Source organism: Pungitius pungitius, chromosome 7, assembly GCF_949316345.1.
Source record: "Pungitius pungitius chromosome 7, fPunPun2.1, whole genome shotgun sequence".
NCBI classification, from domain to species: Eukaryota; Metazoa; Chordata; class Actinopteri; order Perciformes; family Gasterosteidae; genus Pungitius; species Pungitius pungitius.
In genome coordinates, this window is record NC_084906.1 from 21,232,882 (window position 1) to 21,248,704 (window position 15,823).

Consider the following 15,823-nt stretch of genomic DNA (forward strand, 5'->3'; position numbering starts at 1 on the left):
TGAGCTGGTGGCAGGTGATGAGCTGGTGGCAGATGATGAGCTGGTGGCAGGTGATGAGCTGGTGGCAGATGATGAGCTGGTGGCAGGTGATGAGCTGGTGGCAGATGATGAGCTGGTGGCAGGTGATGAGCTGGTGGCAGGTGATGAGCTGGTGGCAGGTGATGAGCTGGTGGCAGATGATGAGCTGGTGGCAGGTGATGAGCTGGTGGCAGATGATGAGCTGGTGGCAGGTGATGAGCTGGTGGCAGGTGATGAGCTGGTGGCAGATGATGAGCTGGTGGCAGGTGATGAGCTGATGGCAGGTGATGAGCTGGTGGCAGGTGATGAGCTGGTCATCTTATTTCAGTAATGGCTCACAGGAGAGAGACAAAAGTCAGAATTTGTGTTTCAGATCTTCTGTGTTTCTCAGGCTGCAAGGGAGCACAGAGTTTATTTGGGGGGGGGGGTTAGTGCAGTCACATGATACGTCATTAAATGACGTCATTAAATTCTCTCTGACCTGTGTACAGATCAGACAGAATTCAGCAAGCACATGTGTGAAAGTACAAGATATAAAGGTGAGAGGAACTTGACAAACATGTGTCCATCAAAATAAAAGCTTCTGAATCACTGCACCCGTTGCTCATGTAGCAAAATCCAAATATTGACTCGTCCCTCCTGAAGGAGTCAACTGATGCACAAAGAGCCATCATTCTACACGCATGCCTGCATGCACGGTTGCAGACCAGGTGTGTAAAGTGCACAGTGACAATTCTACCCGCCCCCCCCACCGCGAGCTGCAGAGAATCAGATCAGAAGCTGCAGCATCACAAATACTCCATCTAATGAAAGCTTATGAACCCCCTGATTACTCAATTTACTAAATAATTACATGAAGTGGCTTCAGCTTAATCAACACGTTTAAAGCTTGAGGACAGAAATGAGGTCTTAATGAACCTCCAGAGAATCATCTGCAGCTCCTCTGAGGCTCTACGCATCGTTACACGGAGCTTCAGCACAAAAACATTTATCCAACACCAGCAGACTTTTAATCCGGCTGAATCCAACACGCAGAGACCAAGTGCTTCACCTTCAGCGGCTCCGCAGTGAAAAGGTGACGATGGCGACGTCTTCTTCACATTTAATATCTGCTACTTGAGTCTGCTTCAAACTCTGCAGCCAGAAGCTTGCTGAGATTTATTCAGTTAATATTAAGCTTTTGTTTTTGAGGAAATCACGTGGCACCTTTTTTCATCTTAATTTATCATCTGACCGAATAAAAAGTTCAACTAAATGCACTTTGATCTTATTTATCTTCACATAGCGGCGACTTTAGTTCTAAAGTCATGAATCAAAAGGATTCCTTTCCGCCTTATTCTTACTTCAGATGATCAGATGATCTTGTTGCTTGTTTTCTCAGGACAGAAGCCAAGTGGTGATGACGATGAAGAAGATGATGATGATGACGATGGAGCGTCATCGACCTAAATGACAGCTGCCTGTTGCATTTGTTTCGCGTCATCTGTTTGTTTGTGTCTCTCCGGGTGCTGAATTAAGATGTAAAACCAGGTCAGAAGTAATCAGGCTACAAACGGAGGGAGGCCTCTCAGCGCCGTCACTGACTGACAGGTGTCAGGTGAGTTGACGAGTCAAAGGACACTGAGACGTCAGAATCCGTGTTTCTTCTTGTCTGTGCAGGAACAAAACACATTTCTTTCTGCATAAATTTGTCATTATTTGTGTTTGATTATTTAAAGCCTAGTCAGCGCCCCCCCCCCCCCCCCCCACCATCAGATGACTGATGCATAAAAACGCTGTCTGTAACTTTCCAACGCTTTCCAAAGCTTCAGGTTGATCTGTGACTTTGACAACTTAAAAAGCACTTTGTGAAACATTTACAGTCAAATTGCATCACAGTGACAAAAATGGAGGACAGAGGTTAGCAGATGGAATATAAGCACTAAACAGATAAATAAGTGAAAAACTCTGAAGACGAAGAACAATACAAGATAACGGAACATAATTGTATAACCACTGACGTCCTCACCGATCATCCGTCTCACAGAAGAGCTGAAAAGGAGCGTCGCTGTTTGACTGACCAGCAGAGTGCAGCTCAGAGAGGAACCGAGGGGAGCAGACGGCCGCTCGATAAAACACGACATCGGCACCATTACACAAATAACAGGTTGTCAAATCAAGTCAGACCGAGGGTTTTCTGGTTGAATTGACCAACGCAGCAAATCAATAGTCAGGAGAAGCAGATTTGATGGTGGGGATGCATATGGTCAGGAGCATCACCAGTGAACCTTCAAAGTGACGACCCACAGCATTATTAGCTTCTAGCTAACGACGAATCTCTCATTGACTACCACGTGGTAACGGTCTCCTCCTTCCACACAGAGCAATGGGTGCCTGCAGGTAATTATACAGATCAGTAAAGGTGTGAAAGGCCGTGTCCACGCCCCCTGGACATGTGACTTTCCCCTGAAGCGCTCAATGCAACTCGGACGCCGAAATATGAGTGTTGCTGGTCAAGCATTTCATGCACGCATTACAGCTGGTGACATTACAAAGCTGTGCATTGATATTATTCTATTGATTACTGTTTCGAAATGTTACACTCATTTCTTTATTGATTACATATCCTGGTGCACACTAAATGCATTTTATTAATTGGTCTTATTTATGACCTCCCGAGTATAGAAACTCTCTCTGCGTTGTTCGTTCTTCAGCAGACCTCTGCGCCGATGTCATGGTATCATTTTCCTTTAAATGCACTACTCATTATGTCACTGTTCATGCACCCGTGTACGGCTCGGTCTGAATTCGGGAGAGGGATCTGCTGGAGGTGGAGGACGGAGAGGAATTAGAAGCTCCGCTCTGCTGGCTCGGCTGTCTTAAGTTCTCAAATCACAATTACCTGTGGAACCTCAACCCCTGTTCCAAACTAATGGAGCCTGCAAGAGAGCTGGAGGAAGTCATTTTCCTGCTACCAGTCTGGAGACGGTGTGCCTTTGTGAAGCATATTCCCCGGTTCCTTCTCATTTATTTGGATCAGCGGCCGCCACAAAGAGAACTGAGCAACACCACTGATTGACGAGGGACAGTTTGGCCAGGAACATGTTTTTGTATCACAGTAAAAGCAGCACTTGTCCAGTGCAACAAATTGTATTCGATCAACAGGAAAGGTCATCCGACTGAAATCATGGAAGCGATATCTCACGGGGCAACAATCCATCGTCATTAACTGCCACGACAGAAGGTCAGAAAATGTTCTGTTGTTTTAATGTGTTTATTCTTTTGGATGTGAGGCTCAATATTACACCATCCACTGGAAGGGATTGAGGTATTTAGACTGCCATGGCGTGAAGGTCCATCCCACACTGGGGACCGACCTCCAGCGGTCCGTCATTTTGGTGGTTGAAAAACCATTTCAGCGGAATGTCAAAACTCGTACAATTTGGTTGGAGGCTCATTTGGACCATCTGCTGTGCGACCGACGCCTCGTTAAGAATGGAGAGCGGCTTGTTGCTCATCGGCTTGGGCGACGCTTTTCCTCCAGGGCTTAAGAGCCGAGGATAACTGAACACTCTTTGATCCTTCATCAATGTTTATTTCAATGGATTCAGACAGAAATGGCTCTTTTGAGGTTTGAGACTTTTTGACTTTCTTTATTTTAAGCCTAGTTTGGTTTGAAATGAACACCTGTGGAAAGGTCACTTAAGGACAGACCTTTATAGGTTTTTATTATATTTTCATCGAAGCCTCTTAAAGAAATATTTTGTTCTAATTCTACAATCATGTAAAAGGCAGATTTCATTGATGTGGTTGGGAACCTATGAAAACATGAAAAGGCTTCATGAACTTGTCAGCGGTCACAAGAGGACAACAGCTTTGTGGCCGGCGTGGGAAAGACGAGTGGGACGTTTCATTGGCTGTCACTCAGCCCCACAGCACGCTATCGGCAGGAGGCCACAAAACAAGTCACAAAACACTCAGCTGTGACGTTGAGTTTGAGAGACGTAGCTCCACATTTTTCCCGAGTCACAAACTGCAATTTTTTTTTCAATAAATCCAAGCAGTTCAGCGGCCTGAAATCTGAAAAGTGGTGAGCAGCAATTAAATAGTGAAGGCTGAAACTAATGATGGAGAAAGTCATGTTTGATTGACCTCCAGTGGTGGGAGTTTTTCGTGGTATGGTGCTGCCGGTGATTAACATGTTTCAGTCCTTCGGCTTAATTAAGAAGTCTGGCAGAAAAGTATTTTTCTCTTTTTTTAATGTGGGGGTTAGGGTGCCCTTTTTGTATTTTAGAGACTCAAGTGATATTCCTCACACCCTGTGAATCCAGTTAAAGAGTTAATAACGCTATCAGCATCGACTGGATATGTCTTTGTTCGCTACTCCCTCAGGCTCTGATGTTGCAGAGAGTACAATACGGAATATAAGTGTCACGGTTTGGGTCTGCTCTGTCTTATTTTGTAGTTTTCATGTCTCTGGTGTTCCTGGGTAACTTCACTTCCTGCCTTGTCCTGTCTTCCCTTGTGATTGTCTGCCGTGCTTGATCGTTTCCACCTGTGTTCAATCACCTGCACCTCCCTTGTGTATTTAAGCCCTGTGAGTCTCTTGTCTGGTGTGGCGTCATTACATGTCGACCGTTCATGTGTCACGTAAGTCAAGTTTGTGTTTTCAAGTCCAGGTCCCTGTTTTGTTTGTTGGTTTTGTTTTCTCCTCCTTCCTCCCCCTTTTGGTGGGAGCGATTTTGATTTTGAGTTTTGACTATTAAAGCCCTTTTATTTTTCATCAACTCTGCGTTTGAGTCCTCCCTCCTTGCCCTCGACCGCGTCCCCCCCTTGACAATAAGTGGACAATCAACTCCTTGCATTGGTCATAAAATGACTGAAATTATATCTTGGAACACACCTTTTACAAGCTGAGCCTTTATCTCGCTCTGAGCCGTGATACGCTGCCAGATTTCTATTCTTCCTGCTTGCTGACTCTGGCTGTGAATATACTGATGTACTATGAGGTATTATGAGGTTCTTCCTGAAGGGCCATGGTTCGACTTTTTTTGAAGAAAGGGGAAGGAAGTAGTTCTCTTCCAAACTATAGAACTATTTCTATCCAAAATGCCCTTTTTTCTTAAAGGGTTCTCTGTAGAACTTCTCATCAGGGGTGTGGAACCTTCGACGAATGGTTCTGGGTGTTCCATTTTACGTTGGGTTCAGGGTGGAACCTTTGACGAATGGTTCTGGGTGTTCCATTTTACGTTGGGTTCATGGTGGAACCTTTGACGAATAGTTCTGGGTGTTCCATTTTACGTTGGGTTCATGGTGGAACCTTTGACGAATGGTTCTGGGTGTTCCATTTTACGTTGGGTTCAGGGTGGAACCTTTGACGAATGGTTCTGGGTGTTCCATTTTACGTTGGGTTCAGGGTGGAACCTTCGACGAATGGTTCTGGGTGTTCCATTTTACGTTGGGTTCAGGGTGGTTCTAGATGTAACCCTTAATGTAGAACTGATCTAAAACGGTTCCAGGTGAAACTTTCATGAAAAGGTCTACCAGCAACCAAAGAAGGGTTCCATTCTGTCTGCAAGCTGGATGGTTTTAGCTGGAACCTTTTATTTCTATTAGTCTGTGACATTCTGCTTTTGAAGGCATTTCCTATTGAATTTCACTGGAGCGATCTTGTTTCTTTTTTGAATTACTTGTGTCTGTACATTTGCTTATCATCTGTCGACACATGTTGTTTTGTCCGGTGAGCAGCTACGTCTGAATCTCTCCTCTGCTGGGAAAAAAAATAAAAGTCGGGGGTCTGTGTATTCACTCTCCAGTCCTCGAGGTGTTTAGTGCCTAAATAACAATTACATTACTGTCACCATATTTGTATCCCACAGCAATTCAAAGGCAAAACGAGAGGATGTGAACCGCTTCCAATTTCCTTTGTGAAAGGCTGTGAATATTGGTTCTCCAGCATCCCGCTGCGCACAGAAACAATGTCAATACAGAGCAATTTGTTTTCTATTTGCAAGTCCACCTGCGTCTCTGCACAGGTCACCTTAATCACAGTCTATTCATCCCATCCCCTTCCGACCTTTTTAAAAAATGCCTTCGAATTGACTTTGTCCTCCCTTTTGAGGGGGCAGCCACTTGCACTCCTTCAAGTCTATTTTCATTCTAACGGATGGATTTTGGGAAACAGGCAGGGGAGTCGAGTCTAATGTGTATCACAGCGTTTTCACAGGCGCAGAATGTGTGTCCACCCCCCTTATTCTAACCCATGTTATTAAATGGGGTCAGTGGGAGAACAACACCAGCAAAGAAGAGATAAAAATATTTTTATCCTCAAGAGCACATTTTTCTTCATAATGTTTTGAGAGAAAAAGTCTCTTCAAATAAAAGCCTCTTAATGTGTTCTGGGGTATTCCCAGTCTAAAGTGGAGATGGAAAATCAGATTTCACTGACATTTGGAAAGTGACAGAAGTGCTTTTTGAAGATTCTCTGAATCTGTTTCCAACGTATGAACTCACCGTGTAAACAGTTTACTCAGACTGAATGCTTCACATTTCTGTTTCTGTCGCAGTATTGTCTTTATATATTTCAGACATTTCAGACATTGTAGACGTACTAAATGTAATAAATGAACTGAGACTATAAACTTGTTTACAATGTTTACTGAGGGAATAAATCAAGAGAGAAGTAGAGTCATTTCCTCATAGACGTCTATGGGAGCAGAGGAGTCGCCCCCTGCTGGTCACTACACAGAAGTAGAGTCATTTCCTCATAGACGTCTATGGGAGCAGAGGAGTCGCCCCCTGCTGGTCACTACACAGAAGTAGAGTCATTTCCTCATAGACGTCTATGGGAGCAGAGGAGTCGCCCCCTGCTGGTCACTACACAGAAGTAGAGTCATTTCCTCATAGACGTCTATGGGAGCAGAGGAGTCGCCCCCTGCTGGTCACTACACAGAAGTAGAGTAATTTCCTCATAGACGTCTATGGGAGCAGAGGAGTCGCCCCCTGCTGGTCACTACACAGAAGTAGAGTCATTTCCTCATAGACGTCTATGGGAATTTCCTCCATTGTCCCCCAGGAGGCGACTCCTCCTGGGGGACAATGGAGGAAATTCCGATTAAACCATTGACGTCTCTTTGCAGAAAGATTCGGCCTCAACAAAATCACACAATGAAAAAAACATAACTTTATAAGTACTTGTTCTTAGACGTAACCTGTCACAGTGTCACAAGTAAGATGTTTGGAGTCTTCAAAAAGGGATGTTTGGATTTGTTTGTGTGTGTTGAGGTCAGAACCATCGTCATGCATTCAGCCCGACTCGACACTGATACTCGGGAAGAGTTAAACTCTCCAGGGGTCGCACATCAGTCCCAAAGGGCTGAGCCATGCTGCTGGTTTCCGGCATTCTTAAATCCCTGAAGATGCTTCTCTGGACATGTTTTGTTTCTGTTCCTCTGCGCTGGAAACATGTATCAAAGGTCAAAGCACTTCTCTTCTGTCACTTTATCTTTATATGTGTTATCAGATCATAAAAGCTCAACAGCCTTCCTCACAACAGCATCTTATTTTCACCTCCAGGAGCCTTTTTACAAGAAAAATCTGTATTTATTTGTGCTTATTGAGGTTTCTTTTCTATGTTTAACAGCAATTTGTCAGGCGTGAATCACACAGAGAGCAGCCATCAATCTTCACACAGATTCCTGTCCACCCACCCGTGGCTGACCCGGCCCATCTCCGTGTTATCTGCCTCGTCTTATCCCAGCAGCATTAGAAGGAATTACAACATTCCACTTCTCACAAAGCTCCTCAAGACAGCAGCTCTCCCTGTTGGGGAAATGAGCTGATCCGTAGAGCCGAGTCTTGTTAAGAAATGACAAAGCCGGTACCAGTCCCACCACGCCTGGAGAAGCCGCCGCAAAAGGGAGTATTTCACTTTTAGCCTCTGCATTACGTTAATCTGACTGCCATACTGCCACAAACACCTTGGTGTTATTCTGGCACCATGAACCGCCATCTCCCTCCAATACACCAGGACACTTGGAGCTAAGAAAACCCAATTAAAATGTAATAGTCTGGATAGAAAAGCATCAGATGAAGGTCTTGTTTTACTGGAGCAGTTTTGTTCAGTTATTTTGGTTGACACGTATTTATTAAAGGTATCGAGTACAGCCGGCCTTATTATACGACTGTATTGACGTTAGCTTACGAGACAGAAAGCGAAGGAGACACCAAAGTGTTTATATTCTAGAAGCTCCTGGTATCTCACTGCCTTTTCTTCACGTTCATAGACCCAATGAGTTTAACCGTTTGGATGTCGTACATCAGTGCGTTGGATGTTCAAAGGAGAATTTTGGCACATGGAGCAAAAAAGAAGTTTTGATTTCACAGTATAAAATTTAGATTAAAAATATCCAGATTTTCCAGCAGTATTCTGTACAATGGAGTTAAAGGGATTATAAGTGAATCAAGTGATTTCGACATGCTTTAAAGTGAACCGGGTATTTTTTTGGGCCAATGACAATATGTGACCGAGCTTGACATTGTAATTTCACTTTTTGGGGATTAAGTCAAATTTGCTCCCACGCGCCGCACTCATCTCCACTTTCCTTTTATTTCCCCCCCCCCCCCTTACCTGGTTGAACACAGTTTCTTCAGCTCTTAAAGTTGTAGTTAATAAGATGGCAGTTACCATCAGAGCAACATAACTTGGTTGGGTTCAGGAAAAGGTCCTGGCTCGGTAGGTGAGAGAGCCTAGTGAACAGAGCAGAGCTAGCGTCTGTGCTATGCTACGCTAACCAGATGCTAGCTGCGGAAGACAGACATTGAATGTGGCATCAATCTTCTTGTCAAGGATGTGCAGAAGAATGTTACCGAAACGAGTCCCTTCTGCACTACAATATTTGACCAACAACACATCCAGTTCAAAGGTCTCCGTTTTATTTCTTTCTTTGGCTACTTACACCAACGCATCCAAAGCCAGGATACAAAGTAGTCCAGGAGTCTTTAAGTAAATACTGCACTCAAAGAACACGACCATCTAGCTCGCCATAGATATCAATGTACAAAAGGTTTAATGCTGCGTGTGCTGCACATTTTAAACATCAACGACAACTTTTTTTAGTCCATGTTTCAGATGAAATTAACATCACCGCGATTAAAGTTCACACAGTAAACAAATACAATTTTCTTCTTTCCCGGTGCTTTGAGCTTTCAGACTCACCCCCCTCCCCACCCCCCCGTATCTCTTTTTCATTCACAGAGACATGTTGGAAAGTGAAAGGGCTTTGTGCGCAAATAAATTCTGAAACGGTAAAAAAACCACGAAAGTATGGGACGCCGTTTGTAAAATGTTGCACGTTCTAAAATCCTGCGCAGTTTTCGTACATTTAGCTTTATCATATGAATAAAAAAAGCAGGACAATATTCACATGTCACTTTTTCAAACATTTAGAGACAAAATCATGTAAATACATGCAACAACTTTTCCAAGTACAATGTTTGGCAGTAACACAAAGTTGTTAAATAATAAATGTTAAATGTAAATGTTAAATGTGATATATAAATGTTAAATCTAAATGTAAATGTTAAATGTAAATCTAAATGTTAAATGTTATATATACATTTTAATCTAAATGTATAATGTAAATCTAAATGTTAAATGTTATATATAAATGTAAAATCTAAATGTAAATGTTAAATGTAAATCTAAATGTGGTTGCATGTTTTTACATGATTTTGTCTCTGAATGTGACATGTGAATATTGTCCTGCTTTGTTTATTCATATGATAACGCTAAATGTACGAAAACTGCGCAGGATTTTAGAACGTGCAACATTTTACAAACGGCGCCCCATTCGAAAGAGCTTAAGATCCTGGATTTGATCGGACTGGGAGGAGACGGACCATCGTCCGACGTTCTCACGGATCGTCCGTGTCCATCACACCTGCAGCCCCGGGTCCATCACACGGGACGCCTCCGGTCGTTTGTAATGGCGCCTCCGGTCGTCGCCAGGTAACCAGTCGAGTGAGAAGGACCCCGCCACTGTCATGCCCCTGGCTTCCTCTTCCCTCTTCGTCCCCTGTCTCCCTCTTGTGGCACTCTCAGGCAAACACCCCCTGCCCTTGCTCTCTCTCTCCCCTCATTACCCCTCACAGCTGATTCCCCTCTCGTCCTCATCATTGTCTCACCTGAAACCACTTCCACCTGATTTTGCCTGCTTCTTATTCCCTCCCTCTAGTCTCGTCTTGTTGTCGGATTATTCCATGAATGTAGACACACGCGTCAGCACTCGTCTCGTCCTGTCTTGCCCTGCACCTTCACCGTCCGCGTATTTGTGACTGTGCCTTTCCACAGAGTGCCCGACCGGTGCGCGCCCCCGGCAGCTCATCTGCTTTCACCTCTCTGCTGGACCCGGCTGGTAGGGAGCACCCCGGGATCCCCGAACGCTGTCCTCACGGGAGTAATCCTTATGCCCCTAAATTCCTGATTTCCCCTGTCTGCTTTTGTTATGTTTCCGGCCAACGCCAGAGGACTTTGAGTTTATTCGTTATTGAGGACTGTTTTTCCTTTTGACCATTAAAAGACTCTCTACTGCATCTCGCTCCTGGTTTCCCATCATTCCATCATAACAGAATAATCCGACCAGAAGATGGACCAGGCGAGTGGCAATCCTCTCCACCAGGCCGTCGAACTTCAGGGAGCCCTCTTGGGCAAACACGAAGAGGACCTATCTTCCGCGAGACGGACCATAGACTCCCTGACCGCCCAGATCTTGGACCTCACCCAGCAGTTCCACCTCCATCGCCTCGAGGCTACTGGGTCGACCGGGGCGCGCACCTCATCTGAGCCGCGAATTAACAACCCGCCTTGCTACTCGGGTGAGCCAAAACAGTGTCGAGCTTTCCTCACCCAATGCGAGGTTGTTTTTTCTCTCCAGCCGTCCACTTATGCCAGGGAGAGGTCCAGAGTGGCCTACGTTATTTCCCTTCTCGACGGGCGCGCAAGAGAGTGGGCGGTGGCTAACTGGGAGGTAGAGGCAGACTGCATGTCTGAGTTTTCCCTCTTCAAGGGAGAGATGATCAGAGTTTTCGACCGGTCTGCACACGGAGATGAAGCATCCCGCCTCCTATCGACGCTGCGCCAAGGAGGAAGATCTGTCACGGACTTCTCTATTGAATTCCGCACCCTGGCCACCACTAGTGGTTGGAACGAGACGGCCCTCGTCGCCCGTTTCCTCGAGGGTCTTAACCCTGAGCTCAAGGATGAGATCCTTGCCCGTGAGGTCCCCGATGCCCTCGATGCCCTCGTCGATTTGGCTCTCCGCATAGAGAGGCGTTTCGAGACACGACGGAGGACCCGCAGGATGGACCTTCCGCCACTTCCGGCCTCTGCGGCAGCACCCCCTCCGCAACCATCTCCTGCTGATCCTGAGCCAATGCAGCTGGGGGGGCTCCGTATATCTCCACAAGAACGACAGCGCAGGATTATGAACCGCCTGTGCATGTACTGTGCTGCGGCTGGCCATTTTGCCTCAAAGTGCCCAGTAAAAGCCACCGCTCGTCAGTAGGCGGAGGGTTGCTGACGAGCGCTACATCCGGGTCCTCTCCTTCTAAGTCCTGCACCTCTCTTCCAGTACATCTCCAGTGGCTGGGATCATCTGCCTCCTGCGCCGCATTGGTTGACTCAGGAGCAGAGGGGAACTTCATTGACGAGACTTGGGCTCTAGAACAGGGTATTCCCCTCGCAGACCTGCATGACCCCACCCCCCTGTTCGCTCTTGATGGTAGCTCCCTTCCCATGGTGCAGAGAAAGACCCTACCACTCACTCTCACTGTTTCAGGAAATCATAGAGAGACTATAGACTTCCTGATTTTCCGTTCCCCCTATACTCCGGTGGTATTAGGCCACCCATGGCTAGTCCTTCATAACCCCCAGATTAACTGGGCTAACGGCTCTGTAATCTCGTGGAAACTGTCGTGTCATGTTGATTGTCTGTCCTCTGCCGTGCCCCCTGTCTCTTCTGCTACTGTTTTTCAGGAGGAGCCAGGTGATCTGTCAGGAGTACCGGAGGAGTATCATGACTTGCGGGAGGTGTTCAGCCGTTCCCGGGCCACTTCTCTCCCCCCTCACCGCCGGTATGACTGTAGTATAGACCTTCTCCCGGGCACAACGCCCCCGCGGGGTAGACTATACTCCTTATCCGCTCCCGAACGCGAAGCGCTAGAGAGGTACCTGTCCGACTCTCTCGACGCCGGCACCATCGTTCCCTCCGCGTCCCCGGCAGGGGCCGGTTTCTTCTTTGTTAAGAAGAAGGACGGCTCGCTGCGTCCCTGCATAGACTATCGAGGCCTAAACGACATCACTGTCAAGAACCGTTACCCCCTGCCACTGATGTCGTCTGCGTTTGAGGTCTTGCAGGGAGCTAGATTTTTCACCAAGCTTGATTTACGCAACGCCTACCACCTTGTGCGTATAAGGGAGGGGGACGAGTGGAAGACTGCGTTTAACACCCCCCTCGGACATTTCGAATACCGGGTGCTCCCTTTCGGCTTAGTAAACGCCCCCGCGGTTTTTCAAGCTCTAATCAATGACGTCCTGCGGGACATGCTTAACATCTTCGTCTTTGTCTACCTCGACGACATTTTGATCTTTTCACCATCGCTCCAGGTGCACGTCCAACAGGTTCGTCGTGTTCTCCAGCGCCTTCTAGAGAACAGACTCTATGTCAAAGCCGAGAAATGTTCTTTCCACGCCTCCTCCGTCACGTTTCTGGGTTCGGTCATCTCGGCCGAGGGGATCAGTATGGACCCGGCCAAGGTTCAAGCCGTCGCTGACTGGCCCGTACCAGACTCCCGTGTCGCGCTACAACGTTTTCTCGGGTTTGCCAACTTTTACCGCCGCTTTATAAGAGGCTTCAGCCAAGTCGCCGCCCCCCTCACCGTGCTAACCTCAGTCAAGTCCTGTTTCAGGTGGTCAGAGCCCGCGCAGAAGGCGTTTGACGTCCTTAGGGGCCTTTTCACTACCGCGCCCATCCTCCTCACTCCTGACTGCACCAAGCAGTTTATAGTGGAGATCGACGCGTCAGAGGTGGGTGTCGGGGCTATACTTTCCCAGCGCTCCGTTACTGATGGTAAGATACACCCTTGCGCGTTTTTTTCCCACCGCCTATCCCCCGCTGAGCGTAATTACGACGTCGGAAACCGCGAACTACTTGCCATCCGTCTGGCATTAGGCGAGTGGCGACAATGGCTGGAGGGAGCCCACGTACCCTTTATCGTATGGACGGACCATCGAAACTTAGAGTACATCCGGAAAGCCAAGAGACTCAACGCGCGCCAAGCCCGCTGGGCTCTGTTCTTTACGCGTTTTAACTTCACCATCTCGTATCGCCCGGGGTCTAAGAACATCAAGCCGGACGCGCTGTCTCGTCTTTTTGACTCCTCCCCCCCGAACACTCCGGAGGAGATTGTCCCCCCGGGTCGTGTGGTCGGCATGGTCGTCTGGGGCATTGAGAAGCTGGTTAAGCGTGCCCTTTCGCGAACCGTAGCCCCCCAGAACTGCCCTAAGGGACTCCTGTTTGTCCCCGTGTCAACGCGCCGGGCGGTCCTACAGTGGGGACACTGCTCTAAATTAGCTGCCCACCCCGGCGTTCGGGGCACCCTCGCGGTAGTTCGTCAGCGTTTCTGGTGGCCCTCCATGGAACAAGATACACGTCGGTTTACTGCCTCCTGTGCCACGTGCGCGCAGACCAAGGCCGGCAATTCCCCCCCAGCCGGCCTGCTCCGTCCGTTACCCATCCCCACCCGCCCTTGGTCCCATTTAGCTCTCGACTTTATCACCGGGCTTCCGCCCTCGGCAGGCAACACCGTAATCCTTACTGTGGTCGATCGCTTCTCTAAGTCAGCCCATTTCGTTCCGCTCGCTAAACTCCCCTCCGCCAAGGAGACCGCCCAGATCGTGGTTGATAATGTTTTTAGGTTACACGGTCTGCCCACTGATATCGTTTCGGATAGGGGTCCCCAGTTCTCTTCCCAATTCTGGAAGGAGTTCTGCCGCCTTATTGGGGCATCCGCTAGTCTGTCGTCCGGGTTCCACCCCCAGACTAACGGCCAGGCTGAGCGCACCAATCAGATCGTCGCCCGCATCCTTCGCAGCCTCACCCATCAGAACCCCTCGTCATGGTCGCAACAACTATCCTGGGCCGAATACGCCCACAACTCTCTTCCCACCGCGGGTACCGGTCTCTCGCCCTTCCACTGCTGCCTTGGCTACCAACCTCCGCTGTTTACGTCCCAAGACTCAGATTCCAACGTTCCGTCCGCGCAGGCCTTTATCAGCCGTTGCAAACGCACCTGGAAGAGAGTGCGATCAGCCCTTTGTCGAGCAGGTAGACGCATGTCAGCCGCGGCCAACCGACGCAGAATTAAGAGCCCGCGTTACGCACGCGGCCAGAGGGTTTGGTTATCCACCTCTAACTTACCCCTCCGGTCGGAGTCACGGAAACTATCGAACCGCTTCATAGGACCGTTCCGTATCACTGAGATCATTAACCCAGTCGCGGTGAAGCTTCGCCTCCCGCCTAAGTTCCGCCGTGTCCACCCTGTGTTTCATGTCTCCTGTATCAAGCCCGCCATTCGCCCCCCCCCTCGTCCTGTTCGATCGCCTAGTCTCGTCGAAGATGCTCCTGCCTACAGGGTTCGCCGTATTCTTGATATGCGCCGCCGGGGTCGCGGCCATCAATATCTCATCGACTGGGAGGGGTACGGCCCAGAGGAGAGGAGTTGGACCCCCTCCCGGGACGTCCATCCCGCACTCATCGATGACTTCCTCCGGACTCGCCAACTGTCTCAAGGAGCGCCTGGGGGCGCTCATTGAGAGGGGGGTACTGTCATGCCCCTGGCTTCCTCTTCCCTCTTCGTCCCCTGTCTCCCTCTTGTGGCACTCTCAGGCAAACACCCCCTGCCCTTGCTCTCTCTCTCCCCTCATTACCCCTCACAGCTGATTCCCCTCTCGTCCTCATCATTGTCTCACCTGAAACCACTTCCACCTGATTTTGCCTGCTTCTTATTCCCTCCCTCTAGTCTCGTCTTGTTGTCGGATTATTCCATGAATGTAGACACACGCGTCAGCACTCGTCTCGTCCTGTCTTGCCCTGCACCTTCACCGTCCGCGTATTTGTGACTGTGCCTTTCCACAGAGTGCCCGACCGGTGCGCGCCCCCGGCAGCTCATCTGCTTTCACCTCTCTGCTGGACCCGGCTGGTAGGGAGGTGATTTCCCCTGTCTGCTTTTGTTATGTTTCCGGCCAACGCCAGAGGACTTTGAGTTTATTCGTTATTGAGGACTGTTTTTCCTTTTGACCATTAAAAGACTCTCTACTGCATCTCGCTCCTGGTTTCCCATCATTCCATCATAACAGCCACACGGGGTCATGTGATGATAGTAGTCCCACAAAGAGGATCATTGAATGTGCTTTGATATTCACTCTAATATTAGCTTGTGTTTTTAACATTACATATGTTACATCTGTGGGAATAATGTAATGAAATACAGACTTCTCTGTCCCGTGTGGGGGGGGGGGGGGGCGCTGTACAGGTCACATGAGGTCCGCTGGTAACGTGACGCCTGTGCTGCAACGTTTTGCCGTGTAATGCGCCGTGAAACAGCTTCACCTTCTTTTTTTTTGGATGGAAGAACAGAATGATTTTTTTACAGTGTTTGACTCGTCCGTCTAACACGACTGCGCCTCGATCTGCGGCTGCACCGACTGCCTCTTGGGACACAGGATCTTGGCGAAGGCCCTGCGGAAGCTGCTGTGGCACAGCGGGTA

At 48.3% G+C, this 15,823-nt stretch overlaps 1 protein-coding gene across 1 annotated transcript in view; it reads right to left on the minus strand.

Annotated features, from left to right (window-relative positions):
- Positions 1–15,573: 15,573 nt before the first annotated feature.
- The window catches only part of LOC119216622 (histamine H3 receptor), a 5,405-nt gene continuing 5,155 nt past the window's right edge, over positions 15,574–15,823 (minus strand). Inside the window, exon 3 of the mRNA XM_037469641.2 lies at positions 15,574–15,823. This exon is cut by the window's right edge and continues 762 nt beyond it. Coding sequence (XP_037325538.2) covers positions 15,725–15,823 — 99 coding nt within the window. The 3' untranslated portion in view covers positions 15,574–15,724.